The sequence below is a fragment of the Neomonachus schauinslandi genome, chromosome 11 (assembly GCF_002201575.2).
Source record: "Neomonachus schauinslandi chromosome 11, ASM220157v2, whole genome shotgun sequence".
In the NCBI taxonomy this organism is placed as follows: domain Eukaryota; kingdom Metazoa; phylum Chordata; class Mammalia; order Carnivora; family Phocidae; genus Neomonachus; species Neomonachus schauinslandi.
The window spans coordinates 91,827,905-91,854,316 of record NC_058413.1 but is presented as its reverse complement, the minus strand read 5'-3'; the positions used below and the strand labels follow the sequence as shown (position 1 = coordinate 91,854,316).

Below are 26,412 nucleotides of genomic sequence, written 5' to 3'. Positions count from 1 at the left end.
GTTATTTATTTGACAGAGAGAGACACAGCCAGAGAGGGAACACAAGCAGGGGGAGTGGAAGAGGGAGAAGCAGGCTTCCCGCGGAGCAGGGAGCCTGATGTGGGGCTCGATCCCAGGACCCTGGGATCATGACCTGAGCCGAAGGCAGACGCTTAACGACTGAGCCACCCAGGTGCCCCTATTTTTCTTTTTTTAGAAAGAGAGAGAACGAGAGTGCATGACCAGGAGGGACGGGTAGGAAGGGGGAGTGACAGAGGGAGAGGGAGAGAGAGAATCTTTATCAGGCTCCATGCTCAGCGCAGAGCCCAATACAGGGCTTGATCTCATGACCCTGAGATCATGACCTGAGACGAAATCAAGAGGTGGACACTAATCCAACTGAGCCACCCAGGCACCCCCATGATAGGTATTTATTACATGCTTTCTGGGTATATGAAAGAAAAGGTGAAGAAACTCATCGCATAGTTCAGGAAGTGTATGTTTTGAGCTATTGGATTGGGTGTGCTTTACACACGTTTCCAGCTCTATGATCCCATGACTGGCTTTCTAACTGATACGCCTCTTACTCAACTACAGGCCAATGTTCACTAAGAAAATTCATCATAACAATTATTTATATAGAGCAAGAATTATTTACATAGAGTAGCTTTTTGTTGGTCAGTTCAGTAACAAAACTTTCTACAGCTAGCACTTACATGCAGTTACTTTCTCTGTTCATGTTAACAGTCCTCTCCATCAGAAGCATGACCCGTTCCTACTCTTCCTGAGCCCATTTCTGTACTTGTCCACCCCCACTCTCAGATGATGAACACAGCACTGACTGCAGGAAAAGAGAGAAGCCCTCACTTGTTCCCTTGATTTTCCTTTTTCCCTGTATACGAGCTGATCATATTTTGTATTCACCTGAATGTTTTGTGCTTTTGGTCTCAGAATGAGCTATTTTTTAACATCAGTCTGTTCACCAGTACTTTTGATCCTATCCTCTTAAAGATTTGCTTCCGCCATTCTCCCCCCATTTGTATTTTTCATGTTTCTGGCTGCCCTTGTTCCTTCCCCTCAGCTTATTCAACTTGACAATATGTATCAGCTAGCTGTCTGGCAAACAGCAGGTGGTTGAAGTCTGTTGTTAGTTTGCTTCCTCAATTGCTGCCAGTCTTTCTTACACCCAGAAAAACTGACATCTTTTCTTGAAACTGAATCTCCCCAAACTGCCACACTGTTTCTTTCCATCTCCAGCTTTTTCCATCAAAGTTCTGCAGCTTGTCTCTTCCTTCAGTTCTACTTGTTTACCTAATTTTCACCCCCACATCTCACATTGATCCAATCATGAAATCAAATGCTCTGCTTTAGTCTTCATCCAGCTCGGCTCCTCTATGGCATTTGACAACAAAGACCATGTCCTCCGTTTACAATTTTCTTCTCTTCTGGATTTTTTCAACATTTCTCTCTTCTGATTCTCCCCTTCAACTGTTCTTTCCCACTTTTCTTTGGCAGGTAGTTTACTGCCTCCACCCATTGCTCCTTAAGTATTGGAAAAGCCCAGATTTCTGTCCTTAGCAAGTTTTTCTTTTTTATGTATACACCTTTCTTTCTCATCCAGGCACGTGCCCTGAATTTATACCTGTTTGCAGATCACTCCCCAGTCTGTATCTCCTTTCTAGACTTTCTCTCACAACAGATCTGTTTCTACTTTCTGGATAGCCTAGAGTTGCCTCACACTCAATACAACAAAAAACTGAGCTGAGTATCTTCTCTAGTGCATTTGCCTTTTCCTGTATTTCTAATGTAATGATGTCACCTGTCACCTAGATCCCCACAGCTGTCCGTGCATGTTGTATTTTATTCATCTTTGCATCCTCTATGTCATTCCCTGCCCCCCCCCCAAGTTTGCTCTTGATTTTTCCTATAAAGGTTACATAGAACATTTTGAACACGCTGTTGATGATTGATAAAAATTGTCTAATCCCAGGTGCCTGGGTGGCTCAGTCGGTTAAGCGTCTGCCTTCGGCTCAGGTCATGATCCTGGAGTCCCTGGATCGAGTCCCGCATCGGGCTCCCTGCTCGGCAGGGAGTCTGCTTCTCCCTCTCCCACTCCCCGTTTGTGTTCCCTCTCTTGCTGTGTCTTTCTCTGTCAAATAAATAAATAAAATCTTTAAAAAAAAAAAAAAAAGAAGACTTAAATAAAAACAGACATTTTCCAAATCGGCATGGATGTCAAGTCCTTAAAAAACTACATTGTGATTCTTGCTTGGAAAATGGTAGAGTACATTATTGACTCTCATTTTCCCCCCTTTATATCCAAACCTTTTCCATATAACTAAGCATTCTCCCACTGAAGATATAGTGAAAGTCTCCCCCCTTTCACTTTGGGCTCTGCCATGTGATTTGCTTTCACCAACGAAAGTTAGCCGACTTGAGACATTAGGCTTGGCATGCACTTGGAGGTTGGGTTTCCCTTCTTTGCAATCACTATAGGAGTCCTATATCAAGGCTACCACCACCGGGCCCAAGAGAAGAATGAAAGACATCGCGCGCCAGCTGCCCCTGCTGCCCCACAGATCAGCAGGGAGAAGCAAAGCCACACCCCCAAACCCAGAAAAGATCAGCTTCTGGAAGTCTAGACTGTCTGCAGATGTACAAGATACGTGCTTATTGTTGAAAGCCACCAAAATTTTGTGTTATCATGTGGCAGTATTTGCCTGATACAAATACCAATATCTTTTTTTTTTTTTACTGGCTTTCTTCTTCCTTCTTTTGACATTGTGCATCCTCCTCTGCTCTAATCTAGACAGCATGCTCATGTAAAAAAAATGACTGGCTTTGGAGTCACGGTCCTGATTTTGAACCCATCCCACTAATGCTAATAAACTGAATAAGCAACTTCGCTCCTTTCAGACTTGGTTTTTTTAATCTGTGAAGTAAGAATAAAAATACCTGTAACACCTTTTCATGGGTAAGTTATGTTAAGCATCCAGCATACAATGATCAGATTATACTCAACAAATGAGTGGTAACTGACTGGAAGGGATTACAAACAGAGAACAGGTGACTCTTTGTTCATTCTATTCCCTGGCCCCTACCCCTCCTATCCCATTCCTTTCCCCTCAAACACACTCTTCTTAGGCTCAGAACAGGTCTCTCATAGTGTGTTCTCTCTGACTCCAGTACTGTGATAAAGATGGTCTTTCTCATTCTCTTCCTGGCTATACCCATTCTCCAGGGACAAGTCATTGTAAAGAGTGATTTTTATGTTCAGCTTTCCGGTCGTCTTTAAGGTATGTCTCTGTATTTGTGTGTATATAATATTAGCCTGGTCTTTCATGGGGGGCATTTAATCCATTTATATTTAATGTAGTATTTATATATTTGGCTTTTTAGCTACTTGATCTATGTACCTTTTTATATTCTCTTGTTGCCTTCATTTGCATTAATCCTTTGCAAGTTCATTATTTTTACTCTATGAACTTGTCCGTTATACATTCCTTTACTGTTCTTTTAGTGGTTACCCCAGAGATCACAACATAGATTATTACTGTCTAAAAAAAACATAGTACTTCACCACTTTCCCAATAATGCTAGAACCTTAGAACATTTTGACTACATCCACTCACTCCATCTTATGCATTATTGACAAATATTTTGATACTCATAAGACATTATTTTCATATCAGTATTGATTTATATTTATCTACATGTTTACCTTTCTGTAGCTTATTATTTACTGTATTTCTATATTTCCATCTCTTAGTCAACATTGCCAGAGGTTTTAGTCATCTTTTCATAGAACCAGGTTCTTTACTTTACTAATGTACTTTTTTGGTCATTACTTTCTTGTAGTTATCTCCTTTCTATGTTATTTTATTCTTTTACTTAAAAAATTCTCATGGGGCACCTGGGTGGCTCAGTGAGTTAAGTGTCTGCCTTCGGCTCAGGTCATGATCTCAGGATGGAGCCCCAGGATGGAGCCCCATGTCGGGCTCTCTGCTCAGCAGGGAGCCTGCTTCTCCCTCTCTCTCTGCCTGCCACTCGCCTGCTTGTTCTCTCTCTCTCCCTCTCTGTGTCAAATTTTTTTAAAGATTTTATTTATTTATTTGACAGAGACACAGCAAGAGAGGGAACACAAACAGGGGGAGTGGGAGAGGGATCTCAGGGTCATGAGTTCAAGCCCCACATTGGGCACAGAGAAGTCTACTTTAAATAAACTAATTTTTAAAAATTTAAAAAATTCTTAAGTTGATCATCTAGGTCATTAATTTTTTAGCTTTTCCTCTCTTGTAACCCTCTAATTACCATTTTCACTGCATTCTGCATGTATTGATTAACAATATTAACATTTTGTTTTAGTTCTAAGTATTAGTAAGTCTGTGTGTGATCTCTTCTTTAATACAAGAGTTATTTAATGCAAGAGTTTTTTATGTGGGCATTTTAAAGTCTCCAAACATAGTAACTTTCAATTCTTGTTGTCGCAGGTTTTCAAATAAAATATATTGTGGTCAGAGAACATCATCTGTGTTATACGCACTTGCTATTTGTTGAGACTTTTCTACACTCTATAGTAGCAATTATTTTAAGTGTCTTATATCTGTTTGAGAACATATATTCTATAATTGTGAGGCATGGATTTTTACTCCCCATACTTATTAAACTGTGTTGTACAAATATGTATCCTTACTGGTTTTTCCATTTGCTCAATCTGTCAATAACCGGGGGAGGTGTATTTAAGTGGATCACCAAGGTGATGGATTTGTCAATTCTCCTATTTAATTCTACCAATTTCTGGCATATAATCTGAGGCGACTTCGTTGAGCACATACAAATTTAGACCTATTATACTTTCCGGGTGGATTAAACTTTTAACGACGTAGATGCCTTACTTCTCATCACGCTTTTTGTATAAAAAAACTTTTGTTAACATAAGAATAAAAAATAAAATAAAATAAATAAAATTAAATTAAAAAAAACTTTTGTTGGGGCACCTGGGTGGCTCAGCTGGTTAAGCAGCTGCCTCCGGCTTGGGTCGTGATCTCAGGGTCCTGGGATCAAGCCCCGCATCAGGCTCCCTGCTCCACGGGAAGCCTGCTTCTCCCTCTCCCGCTCCCCCCGCTGGCGTTCCCTCTCTCACTGTCTCTCTCTCTGTCAAATAAATAAAATCTTAAAAAAAAAAAAACTTTTGTCAATATTAAAATAATTCCCTTAGCTTCTTTAGGTTAGTAGTCTCCTGGTAGATTCTTTTCATTCTTTTACTTTTAGTTGTTCATTGTTCTTATATTTTTGTGTGTCTTTGGTATATAACCTATTGCTCCAACAGACTTTTGAGCTCACCTTAATCATCTCTTTTATTTAACCAATATTTTGTTTGTTTTCTTCACATATTTGGGCTTTCTGAAACTTTTAGATGCTTATTTTTTGCCTTTCTTTGGACAATATGAGTTACTTCCCTACTTTTGTTTTTAAATTCTTATTTCTAATTTTCCCTCCACTATTTAGAATATTACTTACTCCATATCTTGTAATGAGTATCCGTAATATTGCACAGTGCGTACTTAATAATTTAATGTAATAATTTATTAGTGCATACTTAGTATCCAAAGTTAACCAACATCTTATAGCTTTTGTCCTGAACAATTCATGAATGCTAACACACTCAAATTCTGAGCACCCTATCCCAATTTACATGCTATTTCTATTCTCTAGTAGTTTGTCCAAATTAGGGTCGTTGTAGAAGAGGGCCTTTCAGAATATCTCCTCAGAGTTAAAGAAGGAAGCAGAGATCTTCTTCCTTTGTTTCTGGATCCAGTTTTCTGCTTTTGTATTGATGTTTCCCGGCTCATGGTTAACTTATCACTGTTTGGGTACTTTCTTCCAACTGCTCCCCAGCTCTTAGCCTTGAACTGCTTCTTGGTAGAGCTTTTGCAGAGATTCAATAAATGAACTGAAGGTCCAAACAGTTGCTGTAGTCCTCTTGCTGAGATCGTTCCTTGGTAAGTAGTCTCTTGGACTCTTCTAAGGGATCATAAGATGTACAACTAATGGAGGAATAACAACTAATGGAGGAATAACAACTAATGGAGGAACCACAGATAAATGTATCCAGAGCAGTAGTCTTACAGGAAATCCTGGGAATTTACAGTTTCAATGATCTTTCTGTACAAATGGCCTTTTGAAGCCTTGTCATATTCTGCACGGATCATTACTGAGATTTATACTCTATTTAAATGAAGATTATTATTTTTCATACACTTTGCAGAGGATTGGGTCTTTTTGCTTGAGCTACCTATTACTTCTGCTTCTGGAAGTCTTTATTTTTTTTTATTTTTATTTTTTTTAAAGATTTTATTTGACAGAAAGAGAGAGAGACAGCTAGAGAGGGAACACAAGCAGGGGGAGTGGGAGAGGGAGAAGCAGGCTCCTGGCCGAGCAGGGAGCCCGATGCGGGGCTCAATCCCAAGACCCTGGGATCATGACCTGAGCCGAAGGCAGACGCTTAACGACTGAGCCACCCAGGCGCCCCTCTGGAAGTCTTTATATAAGTTCTGTTCTTTAGCTCCCAGTTTCCACTGAAGAGCCCCTGTCCTTACAAATAATCTAGTCTGTGCTCTTTTTTAAAAAAATCAAATTGCATTCCCTCTTCTCCCTTTTTACCTGAAACTTCCATGAACATACACATACAGTAAGAACAGGAACTGTTCATTATAGGATACCCTTACTTTTGCTGCCCTGACAAGAATTCTTTGTTTCTTCTTATTAAGGATAATTTACAATGACTGATATCTAAGGAGAGACCAAAACTTGTCCTTGCCAGCTTCTTAGGGCTTCCCCAAGGAGGAATCAAGTTATTCCACGTAAAAGGAGATGTGTTCATCAATGCGTCTGAGAACATTGAATTCTGCCAAAGCAGATTAGTGAGTACATGGGTAGGGCACCCATTTTTTGGCTCTTAGTCTGTTCCTCTCCCACAAATCAGATTCATGGGTCAGTTGGCCAACATCACTAGAAATTTAAGGAGGCAGAAAAAAAATTTTATGTGTATTTCTCTCAGGGAAAGTTATTGCGGCTGGAAGAAATACTTTGGTCAGCTGAGGGAGATCTTAGAGGTAAAACTAAAAAATACCTGTGTGGAAGACTACCAAATTATTCATGTACATGGCATATAATAATTCACTATTTCTCAGGACAGCTTTTTGTTCTCCAAAACCATCACAGGGTCAGATTAACTCTCATCTGTGTTGATGTCCTTCCTGGGAGCTTGGTGAATCAAAATGGCTTAGGAAGGCGTGCACACTAGCTTATTTTCCTCATGCAAGGGGGCGATCTAGAGGTTGTTGCTCTGACATGTGAGGCTTGGAGTGAATGGTCTCTGCCAACTTTGCAGGACTCAGTGGGGTGTTTTCTTGTTCACCATTTTGCTGCACCGTGAAAAGAATGCATGTTCTATTAGATCCTTCTGTTGAGTTGGGCTCTGGAGAAAGCATTTTTTAGCTTGCTTTGGTTCTAGTACTTTGAGGTTAATCTACCAAATGAACTCTCCATGGGGTTCATTGGAGTTCACTAGATTCTGCTCTAGACTTTGAGGCCTAAGTTCCAGATAATAAAAATATATTCTGCCTTGATCTCTTTCCATTTATTTTTCTTGGGTAAGTGAGATGGAGAAGAGGCTGAATATTCCTTGGTTATTCCTAAACTAAATGGCCAAGAGCTCAAATATTATCATTTTAATTTCATAACTTGATTAGCTTGTGCCTTAATTTCCAACAATCTACCAACTTCCTTGAGTTGTTGATTTACAGTACTTTATAGCTTCCTCCAAATATTATCTTTAAAATCCTGCCTCTTGGGCGCCTGGGTGGCTCAGTTGGTTAAGCGACTGCCCTCGGCTCGGGTCATGATCCCAGGGTCCTGGGATCGAGTCCCGCATCGGGCTCCCTGCTCTGCGGGGAGCCTGCTTCTCCCTCTCCCACTCCCCCTGCTCGCGTTCCCTCTCTCGCTGTGTCTCTCTCTGTCAAATAAATAAATAAAATCTTTAAAAAAAAAAAATAAAATAAAATAAAATAAAATAAAATCCTGCCTCTTTATTCTCCACAAACTTTAATTTAGTATGGTATTCAAGAACACCAGTATTCAACTGTTTACAAAATCCTACAGGGAACCCCTTAAGGGTAACCTGTGGCCCAGCACCTGCCCGTTCAGCTGCAGTCTCTTGCTCACTGCAGGTTCTTGCATAGGCCCTTCTGCTGCAAACTTCAGTTCTGCTCATGCTCAGGTTTAGGAGACAGTATGCCCCTCCATGAACCTCAGAAAATAAAGTAATTTTCTAAGCAGAGATTTAGTGTCAGCATATGAAACTTTGTTGGGGGATCGGCAATAAAAGAACTATTTGATGTTCCAACAAACTGGACCAGTCTCTCGCTTTTCCTCATGTACAATTCTCTTGACAGTTTCTCACTTACTGCAGTAACCAGGTAAATCAGTGAATAAAGTCACTGTTCTGTTAGAACAAATTTGTTCTGTTACCTCCAGAATTGTATCAGCTCCCATAACTGGTATGAGCTAGGAAAAATGATATCTTGAGGCTGTATTTCACCCAGCACAAATATGCTTCGACTTCAGATCTAGGGTTCAGAAATGTCTGCCCATTAGGAGTGTCTTCTGCAAACCACAGGCATAGATCTTACCTCAGTATGCCATCTATTCCCTTTGGCTCTGCTAAGCATGACCGGCCTCATGGAAAACTACTTTGTACTCTCTGATGTCTTTGTATGTATGACGTTCAGAACTATCTGGAACCTGAAGCCTTGGGAAGTGAGTAAAATGGAAAGTTCCAGAAACCAGGGAACATGGCTGCCGGTGTTACATTTATTTATTCCATATGTGTTTATCTCCAGGACAATGACTGACTGGTATCAAAGCCAAACTGGTCAACTGGAGTATCATTACTGACCAAAATGAGAATTGCCTTGTTGAGCTGGTAGGGCTGAGGCCTTGTTCTCCCACCCATTTTCTCTGTACACACTGGCACATAATGGACTGAGAAACAGCTGAAGAAACCATGCACAGAAGACAATCTCCCTTCTCATGCTTTAATCCCATACCCTGTGCTCCACTTATGGAGGACGCTCATCCAGTCCTTGCCACTCCCACAAGCAGAGCAGGTGAGGTTCATAATTATTCAACCTCATCTCCAAGGAACCTTTATCAGGCAACAGAGATCCTACTATCAGGCCATGAGATAATACTATTTAGTTCTTAATTACATAAAAATGAGATCACATAAGAAAAAGCAAACAACGCAATTACATGAAAGCCATTTACTCCTGGTAAATTCTTCAGGGTCCCAGGTGCTGGGGTTCATAATTTTCCCTGATATCAGAGAACCAAGGCGGGGATGACAGGGGCTGGGTGTCAGTGTAGTCTTGATGGCCTTAGCCAGCAGCAACAGCTTTTAAAAATTTTGCTCCATAATTTGGTCTCAGGTCTTCTCGTGTTCTTCATATAAAGGAAGTGACCCAGTCAATCATGACTCTGTAATTACTATAGTACCTATGTAAGCTGACATGGTTCCAAAATCCCCTCACAAACCCATGTGAAAAGGGCAGGAGGGGTGGGCCTGTACACGTGTGGGAATGTAAATGATTTAATCATGGTTTAATTATGCTTTAACTGACTCCCCCAGCACCCAATTGTTGCATCTCACTTTTGCAGAAGTGCTAGGGGCAAAACCAAGAGGCTGGTAGAACACTAAGAAGGGTGGGCATGAGTATTCTAACAGGAAAGCACCCCACAAGGAAAGAGGCTTCTGACTAGGTCCTCCTTTCTAGCAGGGTCTGGCACCTGGTATTTTGGCAATGGATAAGGGAGCAGCCTGACAAGGTCCATGGGAAACAGCCTCGAGGTTTTCCCCCATCAGACACTTCTCCCATCTCTCCCCAGGATCAAAGGAAAGTGCATGGTGAAGAAATGAACCAGTGAGAGATCTGTAGTTATCCCGTGAGTGTGTGGCAGAGCCATGAGGATGCAAATCTCCGGCCTTGAGTTCAGGGCTGTGTGCTTTAAGATTTGAGCCCAGTAAAGACAGAATCCTAGAGGCCAGTCCCTTACCATACCTAAAGGGCTGTCCTGGGCAACTTTATACTTGAGGCTGTGAAGCAGTCTTTAGGATATGCGACAGCCTATTTTGGGCAAAATATAATAACCACAACCTCGGAAGTCTTCTAAATCTCCTCCTTCACACCCATGAGGTAGAGGCAGGAACACTCCGGTCAAGGAGAAGCCTCCACCCAGGTTGTACTTTGGGCAAAAAAATCTCCTCCAGGTGTAGAAGAAGGTTGAGAGGTTCTGCCAGGGGGATTTTATTTAGCTGTGGGAAGAGGTGACGTAGATCTGGGCAAGTGAGGGAGACTCCCTGGAAAAGGTCTTCCCGAGCTGACAAGGGGCATCTCCTCGCCCATCCCCGGGTGAGGGCTGAATGCAGACCGCCTCACACAGGAAGCTAGCTAGGAGGTCTTTTCTGAGTGGGTCCTCTGATGCCTGATTAAGTGATAGCCCCTGCTGAAGCTTTTTCCACAGGTAGGGCACGTGAACGGTTTCTCGCCAGTGTGGGTTCTCTGATGCCTGACAAGGTGGTCCCTCCGACTGAAGCTTTTCCCACATTCGTTGCACCGGCAGGGCCTCACTGAGGCGTGTCCTCGCAGGTGCTTGGCAAACGCTGCGCTGTGGCTGAAGCACCGCCCACACTCGCTACAGAGATACAGCTCCTCAGCGGCGTGTGTCTTCCGGTGCGCCAGATACCGCCTGTGGTCGCTGAAGTCCTCCCCACACTCTCCACACAGGTAGGGTTTGCCTCCGAGGTGGATTCTTTGGTGTGTTGTGAGCACAGACTTCTGGCTGAAGCTTTTGCCACAAATAGTACAGAAGAAGGGTTTTTCTCCTGTGTGTGTCCTCTGATGCCGGACAAGGTCTGAGGTCCAGCGGAAGTGTTTTCCACAATCGTCACATCTATAGGGTTTCTCAACAGGTGGAGTTCTCTCAGCCTGGACCAGAGAGGAGGTCTCATCCAAATTCTTCCGGTTTAGGGGAAATTTATAAGGAGTGCCCATTTTGTGAACCTTCTGGTGCCTGGCAAGATGCGAGCTGCGCGTGTAACTTTTTCCACACTCCATACATTTATAGGGTTTCTCTCCTGTGTGAGTTCTTAGGTGTCTAACAAGGTGGGAGTTACAAGTGAAACTTTTCCCACATACAGGACAGTCGTGGTGTCTCCCTAACAAGGGGTGGACAGGCATGGTTTCCCGAAGATTCGATAAACTATTAACTTGAGAAATATTTGTACCAAATCTTCTTTCGTTAAGTCTATTTGGATCATCCTCAAAGACTATTTCCCAGTCTGGAGTCTGGTGGATTTCTGGATCTCCCAAAATAGATCTGTGTAGATCTTCCAAACTTAGATCTTCCTGCTCAAGATACTCTTCTTCATCTTCACTCCTATCTCCTGTAGAGAGGGTGAGAGGAGAACAGGGGAAATTATAGAGGGGATGATGCCTTCCACACAACGGTGGGATTTTTAAACTGTCTTGGGAAGGCAAGACCACACAGAGAGAAGCCCGTATTTCATAACTGCAGAGGCTGGGAAAGAAGGAAATAACTGGTCAACTGATTTCTGTCATGTGCCAGGCACTTTCTTATGTTATCTCATGCTGTCGACAAGCCTCGGTGTGGACAAAGATTATCATCCTCATTTCACAAATGTGGACACTGAGGACCAAGAGTTTAAGTGACCTGCTTCATATAGGACTACAGCTGCATTCCAAAGTTCCCATTTTTTCTCTTTCACCATCTTACATTACATATCCCTCACACGAATGATGGGAGGGGAAAGAGGAGGATGAGGACAGAAGAATTTGGCATTCAGAGGGAGACAGGGGTGATGGCCAACAGGTTAGAAGAACCAATGAGAGGGGCACCCCAGAGGGAGAGGGGAAGTGCCAGCTCTGTGGGGGAAGATGCCTTTTGTCGTTCCTCACCTGTGTAGGTAAAACTCAGGATTTCTGGCTCTTGAGGCTCTTGAGGCTCTGGGATATCTGGGACCAAAGGCTCTTCCTCTCTAACGTGGGAGATCTCATCTAGTCTGGGGATTGGAAATGCTGCTCAAGAGAGGGAAAGCGGGACATTACGATTGGTTCAGCAATTCCCTGTGTTAAGAGCAGATCTTTGCTGTTGGGTAGACTGCAGAACAAATGGACAGCCCAGTCAGTGGATCCAATCTAGTCTTTTTAGCTTGAGCACCTCTCACCAAATCCTGCATATTTCATGCCCTTTGTCTGCGACTCAATAATCTAGGACCGCTAATGCTCCCTCTTTCCCCATATTCAAGTAAGCAGATCAACTTCTACTGCTGGTTTCAAAACTCACACACTACCTCAAATATACTAAAGCTATATATTATAATTTTATTCTCTTATTAGAAGCTTCCAACCACTTTCTAAGCATTTCCTCTTCCCTTTAACTTGGAAGGATATCGTCTTGCTTATAGCTCATCCTTCAATCTCACTGGGGGGGGCAGGCGTAAAAGAAGCATGGTGCATACAGTCTAAGATCTAAGACCCCCACAATTTCCAACAGGAGAAAGACCTCTGTGCTCAGAACACCCTAGAAACACTTGAAATTCCTTACACAAAGAGACCACAATTCCACAGTCTTCTTCCAAGACATATTCTCCATAGAACTCTTTCTGTGCGGGATCCAGATCGCTCCACTGGTCCTGGGAGAAGCACACAGCCACGTCCTTGAAAGTTACCAATCCCTGAAACAACACAGGCTTCAGTTAAAAAGGAGCGCTTCCTGGAGCCGCCCACTTAGTTCCTGGAATGAAGGTTACGCCCGGAGACAAAAGGAACACACACAGGACTCCGGGCTCCCTTTGGGAAATCTGTGGCACCCTCAGCTGCTGCTCCCCGACTTCCTACTTCCTCCTCCGGGCCCCCCGGTCCCACTGCTTTCTCTCAGGGCAAGCCTCTGCTCTTCTTCTTGAGCATATGGGTTAACATACAAGAAAAGTCTTAAAAGTCCTAATTAACTCTCTATTTGATGCCTTAATGCCACCTACATTTCTGCAAAAACTCACCTTTTCTGGAAAGCTCTCCCTAACTGACCTTCTCCAGGGACCCCCATCATCTACACGGTCGGCAGAGCACACACAGGCCCTTTTGCTGCAGCTAGACTACAATCTGAAACCACGGATGCTTCTTTTCCTTTTCTCTCCAGCCTCTAGCTTAGTTTTTGGGCCCTGACTATTTTAAGGGATTCCTATGAGTCGTGGCCTGACTGAGTGCAGTCCTTGCAAGAGGACACCACACAATTTCAGAAATCATTTCTGCAGCAGTCAGCCATTCTTACAAATGACTATCAAGTTTACTCCTAAAAAAAACCAAGAAACAAGCCTTCATTCAGCAACTTCCAGGTTGTACTGGAGAGTTCTAAAATAATCCTATTTTGTTAGTTCCTCTCTCTGGGCAGTGGCAAATAAAGAGGCTCTGGAGCCTGCAGATCCAACTGAGACTATGATAATTCATCCCATTCGATTCAACTCCTGCTGCAGACACGTCTAGAACTGAGAACTTAAGTTGGCGAAAGAAGGGTGCAAATTTGTGTCCTGTCTGACCCGTTCAGTATACAGCTAATGCCTGATGGTTCTTCAAATTCTCTGAGGCACAGAGGGAAACTAGAGCACACCTGTGAAAGAGCAGTAAGAAGGGCAACCATCTCTGGGTTTCCAGTGTTCCTCTCTTCAGGAAGGTCTGGGTCCTGGGACACTGGAACCTCTACGATGAAAAGAATGCGGAGATCAGCAATATGCAGTGTGCCCATGTAAGCGGCCAACAGCTGAGTGGCTCTCATGCTCTTTGGTAGGAATCAGGAAACTGGCCCAAGGGCAGCTCAAATCATCCCAATGCCACCATCTGGAACACTACTGAAATGCCAAGAGAACCAAGGATAAAGCTCGGCCCAGTTTCTGGGGGACTCTAGCTAGTACTGTCTCCTCTCAACATCCTGGATTCTGTGATTTATTCCCACTGTGCTCCACACCTAGCCTCCTTAGTAGAGGGGAAATATCCCCCTTCCCACGCTCTGCCCGTCACAATGCCCCACTTCTGCTGAGGCTTCCCACCGCTCTCCTGCAGGGGCTGGAACTCCAATTCATGGCATAGGCTCTGCTCTTCTGGTGGCCCCAGATAGGGGCTCTGTACGGTCTCCTCACGGGACGCCTCGGGAGTTGAGGTCTGCACAGGGTTCTGCAGCTCACTAGGTGACTCGGGCTCTGCTTCTGGATGCACCGTCTCCTCTGACAGGACTTCCTGGCCATGAACATGGACAGTCACCTGGGAATAATTCCAATTTCCAGTCAGCATGGAGTCAAGAGGAAAGTCTCGGTTGACATCAGGGCTTATTTTTGGAGAACCTGCCAACAGAAACACTCCCAAAGAGTCCCAGATGAGAAGGGGAATCTCCGGTTCCATTGGGGCACGCAAGAGTTGTTGCAGGTTATCCTCACCAGGACAAGGCAGGGACGTTTGGGTACTGCACAGCTTCCTTACTCCCCTCAACCCTGCCCCTGTCCCCCAGGGCTCTAAGACACCCATCCTTCCCATCTCTACCTCTCCCACCTGTAGCTCTCTCCTTGTTGTTTTTGCTTTCCTGTCTTATGGTCCTGGGGGAGGGGGAGTGACTGAGAGTCTAGAACTTTTGAGGAAGTCACAAAATTGGCCTCCCCAGGAACTGGAGGTTCGACAGCCAAAGAAAGGAAAACCAAAACCATATGACCCTTGAGTGCTGAGATCCCTAAGATGGTCCCTAGGCAGGTGTTTCAAAAACCAGAAAGTCACACTCACTCACTCACACAAACACACGCAAACACACACCTCTGCCCCTTATGGATCTAGGTGCAACCTGAAAGCACAGCCAATTAGTTTTAAAGGGTAAATGATGGGGGCCCTGTATGCCCTACCCCCAAATCCATCCTTCCAGCAAATAGTCCCCCTCCACATCACATAGATCAGGACTCCCCCTCCTCACCCACCGCCTTGGTCTCCTGGGTTGTTTCTGCAAACCCTCCACCAGCGTCACCGCCTCCTCGCCACTCTCTGGCCGTTGGCCCCGCACCCAGCTCTGCAGTTCTCCAGGCAGGACGGTAAGGAACTGTTCCAGCACAAGCAGCTCTAGGATCTGCTCCTTTGTCCGCCTTTCTGGCCTCAGCCACTGATGACAAAGTTCTCGCAGTCGAATGAGAGCTTCTCGAGGGCTTGCGGCTTCCTGGTAGCGAAAGCGCCGAAAGTTCTGGTGTGAGGTCTCGAGCACAGGGTCATCTCTCTGTAAGACAGACTCTGGCCTACAGGTGAAATCATCTTCCAATTTCACCATGAGAATTCCCTCTTCTTCCCAAAGATCCTGGTCCTCTGGTTCCAAGGCTGTAGCCATTGTTTGGCTCTCGGAGGGGAGGGGTCTCACACCATCTAGAGCTCACACTGTCATTAGCCCCCAGTCTCAGCCTGGGCACCTCAAGGAGTTTCTCCCAAGGGACCTGGGGCAGAGAAGTAGAGACAAACATCAGTATAAGCGTGAGATTATACACAGGGAAAATAGTTCTGAGTTTGCTCATAACCCCGCACACATAACACTTCCTTACACTATTAAATCCCCTGCCCTCAATCTCCACAACCATCAGCTATAAATAGATTTGGCTGAAATCGGATGATCTATGCCTCAAGTTATGTTCTCTTACCCCTTGTCCTTGGCCAGGTTCACACCCCATAGAGAAACAGAAAAAAACTGCATCTCTTCTTCAAGAACCCTGTGAACCTGCAAGGAGAATGGAGAGGACCACGGACGCTGCTCATGGCCTGCTAGAACACGTGGTACTGACCATGTCACACACACGTTTACATACACACCAGGAGAAGAGACGCATCCGCCAGGCTGAAACAGATGGGGAAGCCTTTATAAAGGCTCATTCAAACTGAATTACACTCAATATAAATTCCTCTGTAAAATGGGGACTCTCAGAGATTTGAGGGGCAAATTGTGTGAGGTAACAGTCAGGAAAGCCCCTTATACAGCGGCAGGCGCACAGGCACCCCTAAGAGCAACCTTCCACTTATTAAGATATCTTAATGGGAAGACCTCCAGACCCTCAAACCCAAGTGTTCAAAACTGAACTCATTCTGCTGACTCCCAAATCCACCCCTCTTCCCAAGATCCTGTCTTGGCTGAGATCATCACTAGCTAAGTAAACACTCAACTTTGTAATCTTTAGACTCAATTCTGATTCTTTCCCACTGCTTACAGCCCATTAAACCAATTCTACCTTGTAAGCCTCTAAATCTGTTTCCTCCTCTTTGCCACAGACCGCTTTAGTTTGGGCCTTCAGCTCTTGCCTGGACTATTGACCTAACTTCCTAACTGGGATCCCTGCGTACTCGACCATGAGTAAAGGGCAGCATAATTATGGTGAAGCTTTTGCAAAATAAGTATCTCTCAACACTCTTGGGGATACTTGGGATTTAGTCAATGTAGGCAACTGTATCTTTAGAAATGCTGCATGTGAGGGGCGCCTGGGTGGCTCAGTCGGTTAAGCGACTGCCTTCGGCTCAGGTCATGATCCTGGAGTCCCGGGATCGAGTCCCACATCGGGCTCCCTGCTCAGCGGGGAGCCTGCTTCTCCCTCTGACCCTCCCCCCTCTCATGTGCTCGCTCTCATTCTCGCTCTCTCAAATAAATAAATAAATCTTAAAAAAAAAAAAAAGAAATGCTGCATGTGGTTCTGATGTGTGTGATGGTGGAAGACAACTAGGGCGTGTAAGGTAAGGAGTGAGTCTGGTGTCAGGGGTTAAATTTGGGCTGTACCGTTTAGTAGGTGTGAGGCCAGAGTTAAGTTCCTATGCTCCCTATGCCTGTTTCCCCATCTGTGGTATCCATCTAACAGCGTGACTATGAGGATTAAACATATCACCCTCTGTCAAGTGCTCAGAAGAGCAATGGCAACCCAATGTTAACCATCTTTCTAAATTACAGTCCCAACTGCACCGCTCAACATTTAAAAATACTTCTGTTAGTTAAGATCAGCTATAACATCCTTGGCATGGCACATGAAGCTCTTCACCATCAGCCCTCAGTTGATTTTTCAAGCCTCATATCCTCCCCTTTGCTGTGTTATCGTGGAGCTATCATGGGTGCATTGCTGATCTTCCGATCGAAAGGGGGTGTCTTTTCAGGACACCATGCCTATAGGAAGGCTGTTCCTTCTAAACGCAATGTTCCCACCCCCCACCTCCAATGCTGCATGGTGTGTTCCATTTCTTCACATGGCCCCCTCTTCTTCACTCCTATGATTTACACCCTAGCTCCTTATCAGTTCTTGTCTGGATTACTCCAACTGCCTCCAATCCTGAGCCACCTGCCTCCAGGTTTGTTACCTTCAAGTTACCAAGGACAGTATCACAAGAGTGACCGGCACTCTTGGCAAATGTGATCATGTCCCTTCCCTATTTAAGATCCTCAACCATTCCTCTGTCTTGTAAGTGAAAAGCAAACTCCTAAGTATTATAGATTAGGCAGACTTTCCTTTCGCCCTCCTCTTCAATCCTTCCCAACACACGCAGCGCGCGCGCGCGCACACACATTCTGTATGCCTGTGAAGCACCTACAAATCCCATCTCTTTGGCTTTAGAACATGTTGTTCCTTCTGAGTCTTTACCCTTCATTAGGTGAAACTTTACTTCTAAGACAGCTCAGACTTCATGTTTTCTGAGATGTTTTCTTTTTTTTTTTTAGATTTTTATTTTTTTTATTTTTATTTATTTGAGAGAGAATGAGAGACAGAGAGCAGGAGAGGGGGGAGGGTCAGGGGGAGAAGCAGACCCCCTGCTGAGCAGGGAGCCTGATGCGGGACTCGATCCCGGGACTCCAGGATCATGACCTGAGCCGAAGGCAGTCGCTTAACCGACTGAGCCACCCAGGCGCCCTGAGATGTTTTCTTTGATCCCATTCCCCTTACCCTTAAAATGGTGAGAAATCACTGTGCTTCTGCAGCAACATGGGCACACCTCTACCACCACGTCTGTGGTATCGATCCTGGGATACCACAATACAGCCACTGGTTAAGCTTCCTATGAAACTCCTTCAAGTTTCCAACATGCATAATAAAGTGCACAGTAAGGGAATTTAAATGAATAAACTAAAGTTTTCTTCCTCTTTTTTACCAGGAAGAATCCATCTTTCCCTCCATTGTTTCTACACTCTTTTTTATTCACTGATCTTGTTAATCCTTCCTTCTAAATGTCTTTCCAATTCATCCATCTCATCTCCACTTCCATTCCCCTGGTTGAGCCATTATGAACCACTGAAAGGTATCAGTAGGACCTTTTAAAAACATGACCGTCTCCTACACCACACTGGTATGTAACGGACACTTGTATGTTGAATGAACGACTTTGTTCAAGTCACCCCTAGTCTTCCCAGTCCTGCCCCCTCCAAACCCCTCTCCACATGCAACCTGAAGGGTTCTTCATTTTTCAGTCTTTTGGGGCTTCATTACCTCAGCCTCAGATCCACCTTCAAGGTTAACGATCCGCTCTTAAGAGCTGGGTCTAATTAGATGCTGCCCATCAAATTGAGTTTAATTTCAATGACCCTATTATTTATTTTTATTAATTGTATCTCAAATGCCTTTTCATTCATTCATGCTCTTATTTCTCTTCCAGTAGCCTCAAATATCCACTACCTACTTTCATAGTCTGCTTTACAGAGTTCCCTCATTTCTCAGTCTTTATGTGGTAATTGTCCCACCTACTGAATCTGCAGTCTCTACCCCATGGTGGTCTGTTTTCTACACGATTTGTGGTTTTTAAAATGTTATGCCTATCTTCAGTGAGATTGTTTTCTTTGGGAGTTCTGAGAGAAGACAGAATCGATAGAGAGTCTTTGGCTTAATGAAGGGATCTCAGTCATCTTCAAAGTCTGAGAACCCATGCCCAGGAAAGCAGACTAGAAGCTCTCCTTGTTTCCACGGAGCACTGGCTACCAGAGATTGTCTACTATGGAGTCTACAAAGTCTGCATTGACAGAAGCATTCCTGCTCTCGCTCTCCAAAGACAAAGGAACAGTTTTACCCTAATGCTGGCCCACATAAAACCTGCTGTTTCTAAATCCGCTTCAGAAATCATCAATTGAGGGGCACCTGGGTAGCTCAGTTGTTTAGTGTCTGCCTTCAGCTCAGGTCATGATCCCAGGGTCCTGGGATCGAGCCCCGCATCAGGCTCCCCGCTCTGCAGGAAGCTTGCTTCTCCCTCTCCTGCTCCCCCTGCTTGTGTTCCCTCTCTGGCTGTCTCTCTGTCAAATAAATAAAAATAAAATCTTAAAAAAAAAAAAAAAGAAAAAGAAATCATCAATTGAGGTTTCCATTGCTTGTTTTGGATTTACTTTGGCAGCTCAGGAAGAGATGAAGGCAAACAGATCAGCAATGGCACGATGAAGGGCAGAAGAGGAGTCCCTGGTGGGGCGAGGGATGGGAAGGAACCGGAGGCAGGCGGTGCAGTGGAAAGAACACTGGGTTAGGTACCCAAAGATGTGCGTCCTAGCCCCACACCCTCAAGTAACTGGAGCAGCTCTAAGGGTTCCATGACATTAACACACACAAGAGCCCTTGTAAAGGGGAAAGCCCTCTGCAGAGAACTACTCTCCTAACTCACAGGATTAGCTGAGCTCTGTGAGCTTATGAACTAAAATGTGCTGTGTAAATGTCAAGTATTAGAAACAGAAAACGGACGTTGTTTCATTCTAGGTTCCTGGGATATGCTACACAACAAGTCTGCCTGCAATTTGTTGCCCTTGGCATTCTAATACCTTCCCTCAGTGTCTGTCCTTGGAAGGGTTCCACAATGACAGATAAAACTGAAGAGGACTATATAGAGAGACTGAACCCAGGCCAGGAAGAGCAAAAGACTTGGTTCCAGAAGGCTCTGAAACAATGTCTACAGAAAAGCTTCAGAAGCCTAGGGATGGGTGCACTCCATGACCTAGTCTCTGAGTAAGTGTTTCTAGGATGTATGGAGCAGGACTGGGGAGATGTGGAAAAGGTAAGAGCTTTCTCCGGTCTTTGGTCCAACTACCTCTGACCCTTATTTGAATGTGTCACATGCCAGTGAAGGCCGTAACTGCATTCTATTGACAAGAACAGAAAACTGCAGGCATTAAAAGGATATATGGTTCTCTACCTTAAAATATGACTACTTGGGGAGAGCTTTCTGGATCCTAAATGACAAGGTTTGTGGTCATATAGTATCTACCCAGTAGAGAGAGACTGATCTGTTTACTGGCAAATAATCTTCAGTAGTGATCAGAGAGGTTCAAATGATTATGTTTAGCAGATACTTATTTCCCTTCCTGCCCCCAATTTTATTTTTTACCCTAATGCTGGCCCATAACCTGGAAATCTGGGTATGTCTGTTCTCTGGGGTTAACCAAACCTTCCAACTGCTCTTCTCATTGTTCTAGAATAGAAATCAACTAATGAAAATTATTAACTGCCCTGTTCTAATGCTGTATTCTTCTTTTTTAGAGAGGGAGAGGGAAGAGAGAAAGGATGGGAAGGGGTAGAGGAGGAGGGAAAGAGAGACTCTCAAGCAGGCTCCACACTCAGCATGGAGCCCAACAGAGGGCTTGATCTCACGATTCTGAGACGAAATCAGTCTATTACCCAGACGTCCCGCTGTATTCTTCTTTAAAACTAAAGATTATCTGGTATGATCCTTCTACTGGAAAGATGATCTTTTATGGTTAATTATCCTGTATACAAGTGTTTATCCATGCTTTCCACATAATGGTTCAGGGCTTTGGAGCCCTGAGTTTGAATCTCTCTCCTCATTCACTGGCCACGGGACACTCCCTGTCTTGGTCTCATTTTCAAAATGTGGCTACACTACCTCCCTCCCATGGTTGTTTTAAGGAGTAAATGAAGTAACGTATAGAATCACTGCAGCATAGAGCCCAGTACAGAGTAGATGCTCAATAGATTTTGTTCTCTTTCCTTCAAAATGCTTTAAATCCTTTTGGGAAGAAGGCAAGATTTAAATGATAAACAAGCAAACAGTCCTTTATTTCATTCATCGTCATTCCAAAAAATTTTAAATGCACAGGAAAAATCTTGGCCTGTTTACTGTTATACTAAAAGTAAAGTGTTAAACTGAAAGAAGAGTCCTTGCTTTGAAAGACTTATCAGCTAAGATTAAGAGCCTTGGAACACAGATGGGATGGAACCTTCCAGCCAAGTTCTCCTGCCCAAGACCTATCAGTGGTGCTTCTCCTTACCAGTGTTGCAGTCCTGTCTCCTCCCTCGAACTGGGAAGAGGCATTCTGGGGCAAGCCCAGTTAGTATACCTACTAAGTCCCTTGAAAACTTAACCCAGAAGGCTGGAGAAATGAAAGGGAAGGCATTCGCTGACTTCTGGCCTTCTAACAAATCATAATTAGTATGCTTCAAACCATGTTTAAAAACTTTTTTTTTTTTTAAGATTTTATTTATTTATATGACAGGGAGAGAGAGACAGCAAGAGCAGGAACACAAGCAGGGGGAGTGGGAGAGGGAGAAGCAGGCTCCCTGCTCAGCGGGGAGCCTGCTTCTCTCTCTCCCTCTGTCTGCTGTTCCCCCTGCTTGTGTGCTCTCACTCTGTCAAATAAATAAACAAAATCTCTAAAAAAATTTTTTTTGCCATTTACATCTTTCCTTCATTAGATTCAGCATAAAATATCTGAGTAGCAAGGGGAGAAGTGGCTCAAAGCTTATTACAATAGGATTCAAAGAAACAGGGTAAGTCGGAGTGAGGGGGAAGACAGGAAGAAATAAACCCAGAGGCTAAGTAAGTAGTGGCCGTGGGTGGTACAGGGAAATCAGGGGAAAGCCAAGACACGAATATCTTTTGCCCTGAAATTCTGCAGACTCTGTGGTTAGGATCAAGGTATAAAGTGGGTATAAAAATGTCATTGGGAGTAAATGTAAACACAAATAATGTGAAATAAACTATAAAAACCGTTAACAATTCACTTTATTACTTTTGTTTAAAGGTTTTATTTATTTGACAGAGAGAAAGACAGCCAGAGAGGGAACACAAGCAGGGGGAGTGGGAGAGGGAGGAGCAGGCTTCCCGCTGAGCAGGGAGCCCGATGCGGGGCTCGATCCCAGGACCCTGGGATCATGACCTGAGCCGAAGGCAGACGCTTAACGACTGAGCCACCCAAGCACCCCACAATTCACTTTATTTTTAATTAATGTTTTTCTAGGTGTGTATCACAGGCCCAGGAGGCAGTGCTGGATATAGGTAGTTCTGCCTTTGGAAGTAGGTGATCTGTGTTCTACCTTCTCAAGATGTGTCATCTGGGAACTGGGAATGACTTTCCACCTAAAGGCAGAGAGCTGGATCATCTTTTGAGAAACCATCTTGCTTTTTGATGGTGATAGAGGGGCTTCGAGAGGAACAAGGATACAGTGCTTCTTTATTGAATACCTAGGCCATGATGTATTAGCCTAAGATGGTGACAGGCATTTACTCAAGACTTCAGATGGGCTAGAGGCCACAGACAGATTTTCAAGTCCAGAATTGAGTATCTGGCCATCCTGATGATATTGGTTAACGTTCAACATGAAGCTAGGCTTTTAAACCTTAAGGGTGACCTAGAGGTGGTCAATGGCTTAAATAAAGCAGGTCAATCTATAACCCCTCAGTTTAAAACAGAACATCACAAATGAATCTGAAGTGGGAAAAGGGCACCCTTCAAACCTGACACCCACCCTGATGACAGTGGCAGCTTTCATGTGGCAGGCAGAGTTAAACTAGCTGTACCTAATTCATTACTACGATGAACATGGTCAATGCCAATCACATGGACAGTCAGAGGAACCATTATTTAGCGAAAAACAACAGGATAATATATTTTATAACTAGAGACTGACCTGAGGAGTAAACAGGGATAATTCAGAACAGTCAATTCAAGAGTCATGTATTAATGGTTTGTTTTATAACTGATATTGCCAAAATACTCTTTGCTTTGTGTCTAGATGACTTCCTTCTGGCATTGCCCGAGGCTCCCTCGCTTATGATGAGATGATAAAAGATGGGACCCATGCCTATGGGACCAGAGGAATCAGAGGAGCAGCAGTCTCCACTGCAGATTAAATCATGGTACAAAGAGGGCTGCCTGGGGGGCTCAGTTGTTAAGCGTCTGCCTTCGGGTCAGGTCACGATCCTGGAGTCCTGGGATCGAGCCCTGCGTCGGGCTCCCTGCTCCGCGGGAAGCCTGCTTCTCCCTCTCCCATTCCCCCTGCTTGTGTTCCTTCTCTGTCAAATAAATAAAATCTTTAAAAAAAAAAAAAATCATGGTACAAAGAGTAGAAGGCATCCCAGGATGGCAAGGACCTCTTTATTCATTTTTATATTCTAAGTGCCTAACACTTTGTCAGATGCTTGGTAGAAAAGACGCTCAGTAAAACATGTTGAATTTTATTAAGCTATTTCTCTTACTCCCAGTTGGATACGGATGCACTAAAATTCAGAATCAGTGGGTGCCACGGCTTTGGTAATGAATCTCTCACGGGGACAGTTATAGGAATTTGGCATCGGCATTTATCCCAATCGCCTGGGGCAATCCGGTGGCACAGCCATATACTGCTTTACAATGTGGCACAGGACTAGTGGAGAAAAACTTCCTCAAAGGGAAAAGAGAGCAGGGGATAGGATTATTCATTCTACAAATATCTACTGAGCATCAATTGTGTGTGCCACACAAACCAAGGTCCAGGTGGAGAAAGATGAAAAAAGCACTACTTCTGACCTTAAAGAATTTAATAAGCAGTTAAGTAGCAGGAACTTCAGCATATACGAGCAATTTGTAGCAAAAACCTAAATATGGATATAAGCTATATGGCCAAAACGGAAGCTCCTATCAAGAGAATTAAGAAAATCAAGGGGAAAATTCATCAATATTTCATCTTCCATTTGGCATAAGATCACTACGATTTGGAGGTTTGTTTTTTTTTTTAAGTACGCTTTCTTAATTTTAAAAACGAAAGAACTCAGACCGAAGTGGTTAAATTATCCATACAAGATCATATTACTAGTTTCTAACACAGAAGTACACACACAGGTCTTTTGATCCCCCAAACCACGGCACTGTTTATGTGAAGGAGACTGGCCAAAGGCAGTGGTTCTCAGTGTGAGAAACCCAAACCAGCAGCGCAAGCATCTAAAAACTTGTCAGAAATGTGCAGATTTTCAAGCCCGGGGCCCAGACCTATTATCAGAAACTCTGGGGGTGGACCCAGTAATCTCTTCCACAAGCCCTCCCTTCAGGTGCTTGAGAAGCATGATAAGTTTGAGAGCCAGTACCTAAGGCAAAGAAAGTAAACTTGAGGTTCAAGCAGAAAGCATACAACTTTTCCAGTGCTGGCCAAATTTACAGGAAGGTTTGCAAGAGTCAAAAGAGTCTAGGACTGTTTTATGCCTGTGCAAATTAACTGGAAAAAAATGTAAACCTGTAACTTACCTCATCTGTATAGTTTGTAATGCCCAAGAGTCCCTCACATCGTAGTAAACCTTGCTGTGCCCTTGAAATGACTGTCTACTGCAATATAGTATTTAAAAGAGTGCAAAAGGGGTACAGCTGGAGGAAAAAGGGGGAAAGATTATGAATCCCAGGTATTTGGTCCTAAGAGGAAAAATCCCCTTCCTCCCACCAACCCTGCCCACCCTCTTATACTAGACTCTATCAGCAGAAAGTTACCCAAGACGAATGGCCACAAACCCTAACTGCTTGGTTGTCACATACTTCCCACCAACATGCCTCCCAATGGCTTCCTCACAACCTTTCTGAAGTGGCTTTCTGGATCAAGGCCCAGGGGGGTGACTTGGAAGAGAAGCTGGGAGAAGGGAAGGGGGACTCCACTAGCTTTCTGTGGCTCCTGAGTCAGGCTGCCCTGGGTGTCACCTGCAGTGTGTGGACAGAGAAAAAGCAACGGTTCTCACCCTAACCTCCGAGTGAGAGCCTGAATGTGACAGTGCTCTCCAGGACCAAGGTGGTCAAAGAACAGCTAGGCCTAGGAGCCCACCTTTGGGGTGGTCAGTACAGGGACCAAGGCAAACATGGAAATCAAAGCGCCTGGGAGACAAGAATCTCCAATGCCAGAAAAATAAAAATTGGGCTGACCCCTGAGAGAACACAGAATATCCATGGCATACAAACTAACAAACTTTTGGTCAAACCAGACAAGCAGCAGAGGCCTATACACTCCTGCTCTGGGTAACGGTGGTGTTCAGAAGTGCCAAAACTGGCTGTGAGGGGTTGGAGGGGGGAGGGAAGTTGCAAGGGGAGACAGAAGCTACTAGCTTGAAGGGAAGCGTGGGGTCGGTCACAGTGGCAGCTGAAAAGCCACAGGCCAGACGGTATCCAAGGGTGATAAGATCACGGGTGACTGTATCTGTATGGGGGGGGGGGTTGGTGGTGGAGGGAGATGGGGCTTGTCGGGGCCGGGAGCCTGCGGAGGATGGGGTGGAGCGGGGGGTGGCTCTTGAACAATCTGAAAGACCGGGTGAGAAAAAGCTAGGGGAAATAAAGGGGTCTAGACCACTCCTCCCTCGGTGCCGGGGGGCCACTTGGCGCGGAAGCAATGGGAAGTACGAACTAACTGCGTTTCTACAGGCCTCAGGAGGGGGCGGAGGGCGGTGGCTGCACCGAAAGAAGCCCGGAGCGCCATCTGCGTCCCCAGAGGTTCGAGCTCCGGCCACCAGGAGCCCCGGGGACCACAACGCCCAGACCCCCTCACTACACCGCCGCCGCCCCTTCTTCCAGGACAGTGAGATTTCCCCACGATCTGGGGGGGCGGGGTCTCAGACCTCTCCCCCTCTTCCCCGCCCTGCCCGGCTCAACGCGATCCGGCCCGGCCCGGCCCGGCCCAGCCCCTCAGCACTCACGGCTCCGGCAGCTCCGGCAGCTCCTCCCCTGCCCCGGCTTCTCCCCCACCCACTCCCGGCCGTAGCAGCGCCGCCGGATCCGAGCCGCGCGGGGCCTGGCGGGTCGAAACACGTGGGGCCTTTGCGCCCGGAACCGGAAGCTGGGCTTCGCCCCGCCTCCTCGCGGCGCTGGAGCCGCTCTAGGCAGCGGGAGGTTTGGTCTCTGTGCGCTCTGCGCGGGTGGAGGCTCTGATCGCCGCGGGGACCCAGCGCGGAAAGCCTCAGGCCATACCGCTTCCGCCCGCCCCTTCTGAAACCCGGGGTCTTCAGTTTACTCACACACCTGTTTCACCGCTTTTGATCTCTGCTTTGATTTTGGAGTCTGTAACTCTACTTGTTTTTCTTGATTGTCCGCGAAGCGGGGTAG

General features: G+C 45.0%; 1 protein-coding gene across 1 annotated transcript; it reads right to left on the bottom strand.

The window, feature by feature from the left end:
* Positions 1-9,067: 9,067 nt before the first annotated feature.
* ZNF202 (zinc finger protein 202) lies at positions 9,068-26,089 on the bottom strand. The gene is made up of 7 exons (XM_021696629.1): positions 26,007-26,089; positions 15,067-15,571; positions 14,162-14,372; positions 13,726-13,814; positions 12,667-12,796; positions 12,018-12,137; positions 9,068-11,485 (listed from the first exon to the last, which is right to left on the bottom strand). The coding sequence occupies exons 2-7, from the start codon at positions 15,466-15,468 to the stop codon at positions 10,491-10,493; spliced, it is 1,947 nt and encodes a 648-aa protein (XP_021552304.1). The 5' UTR covers positions 15,469-15,571; positions 26,007-26,089; the 3' UTR covers positions 9,068-10,490.
* Between the last annotated feature and the right edge of the window lie 323 nt (positions 26,090-26,412).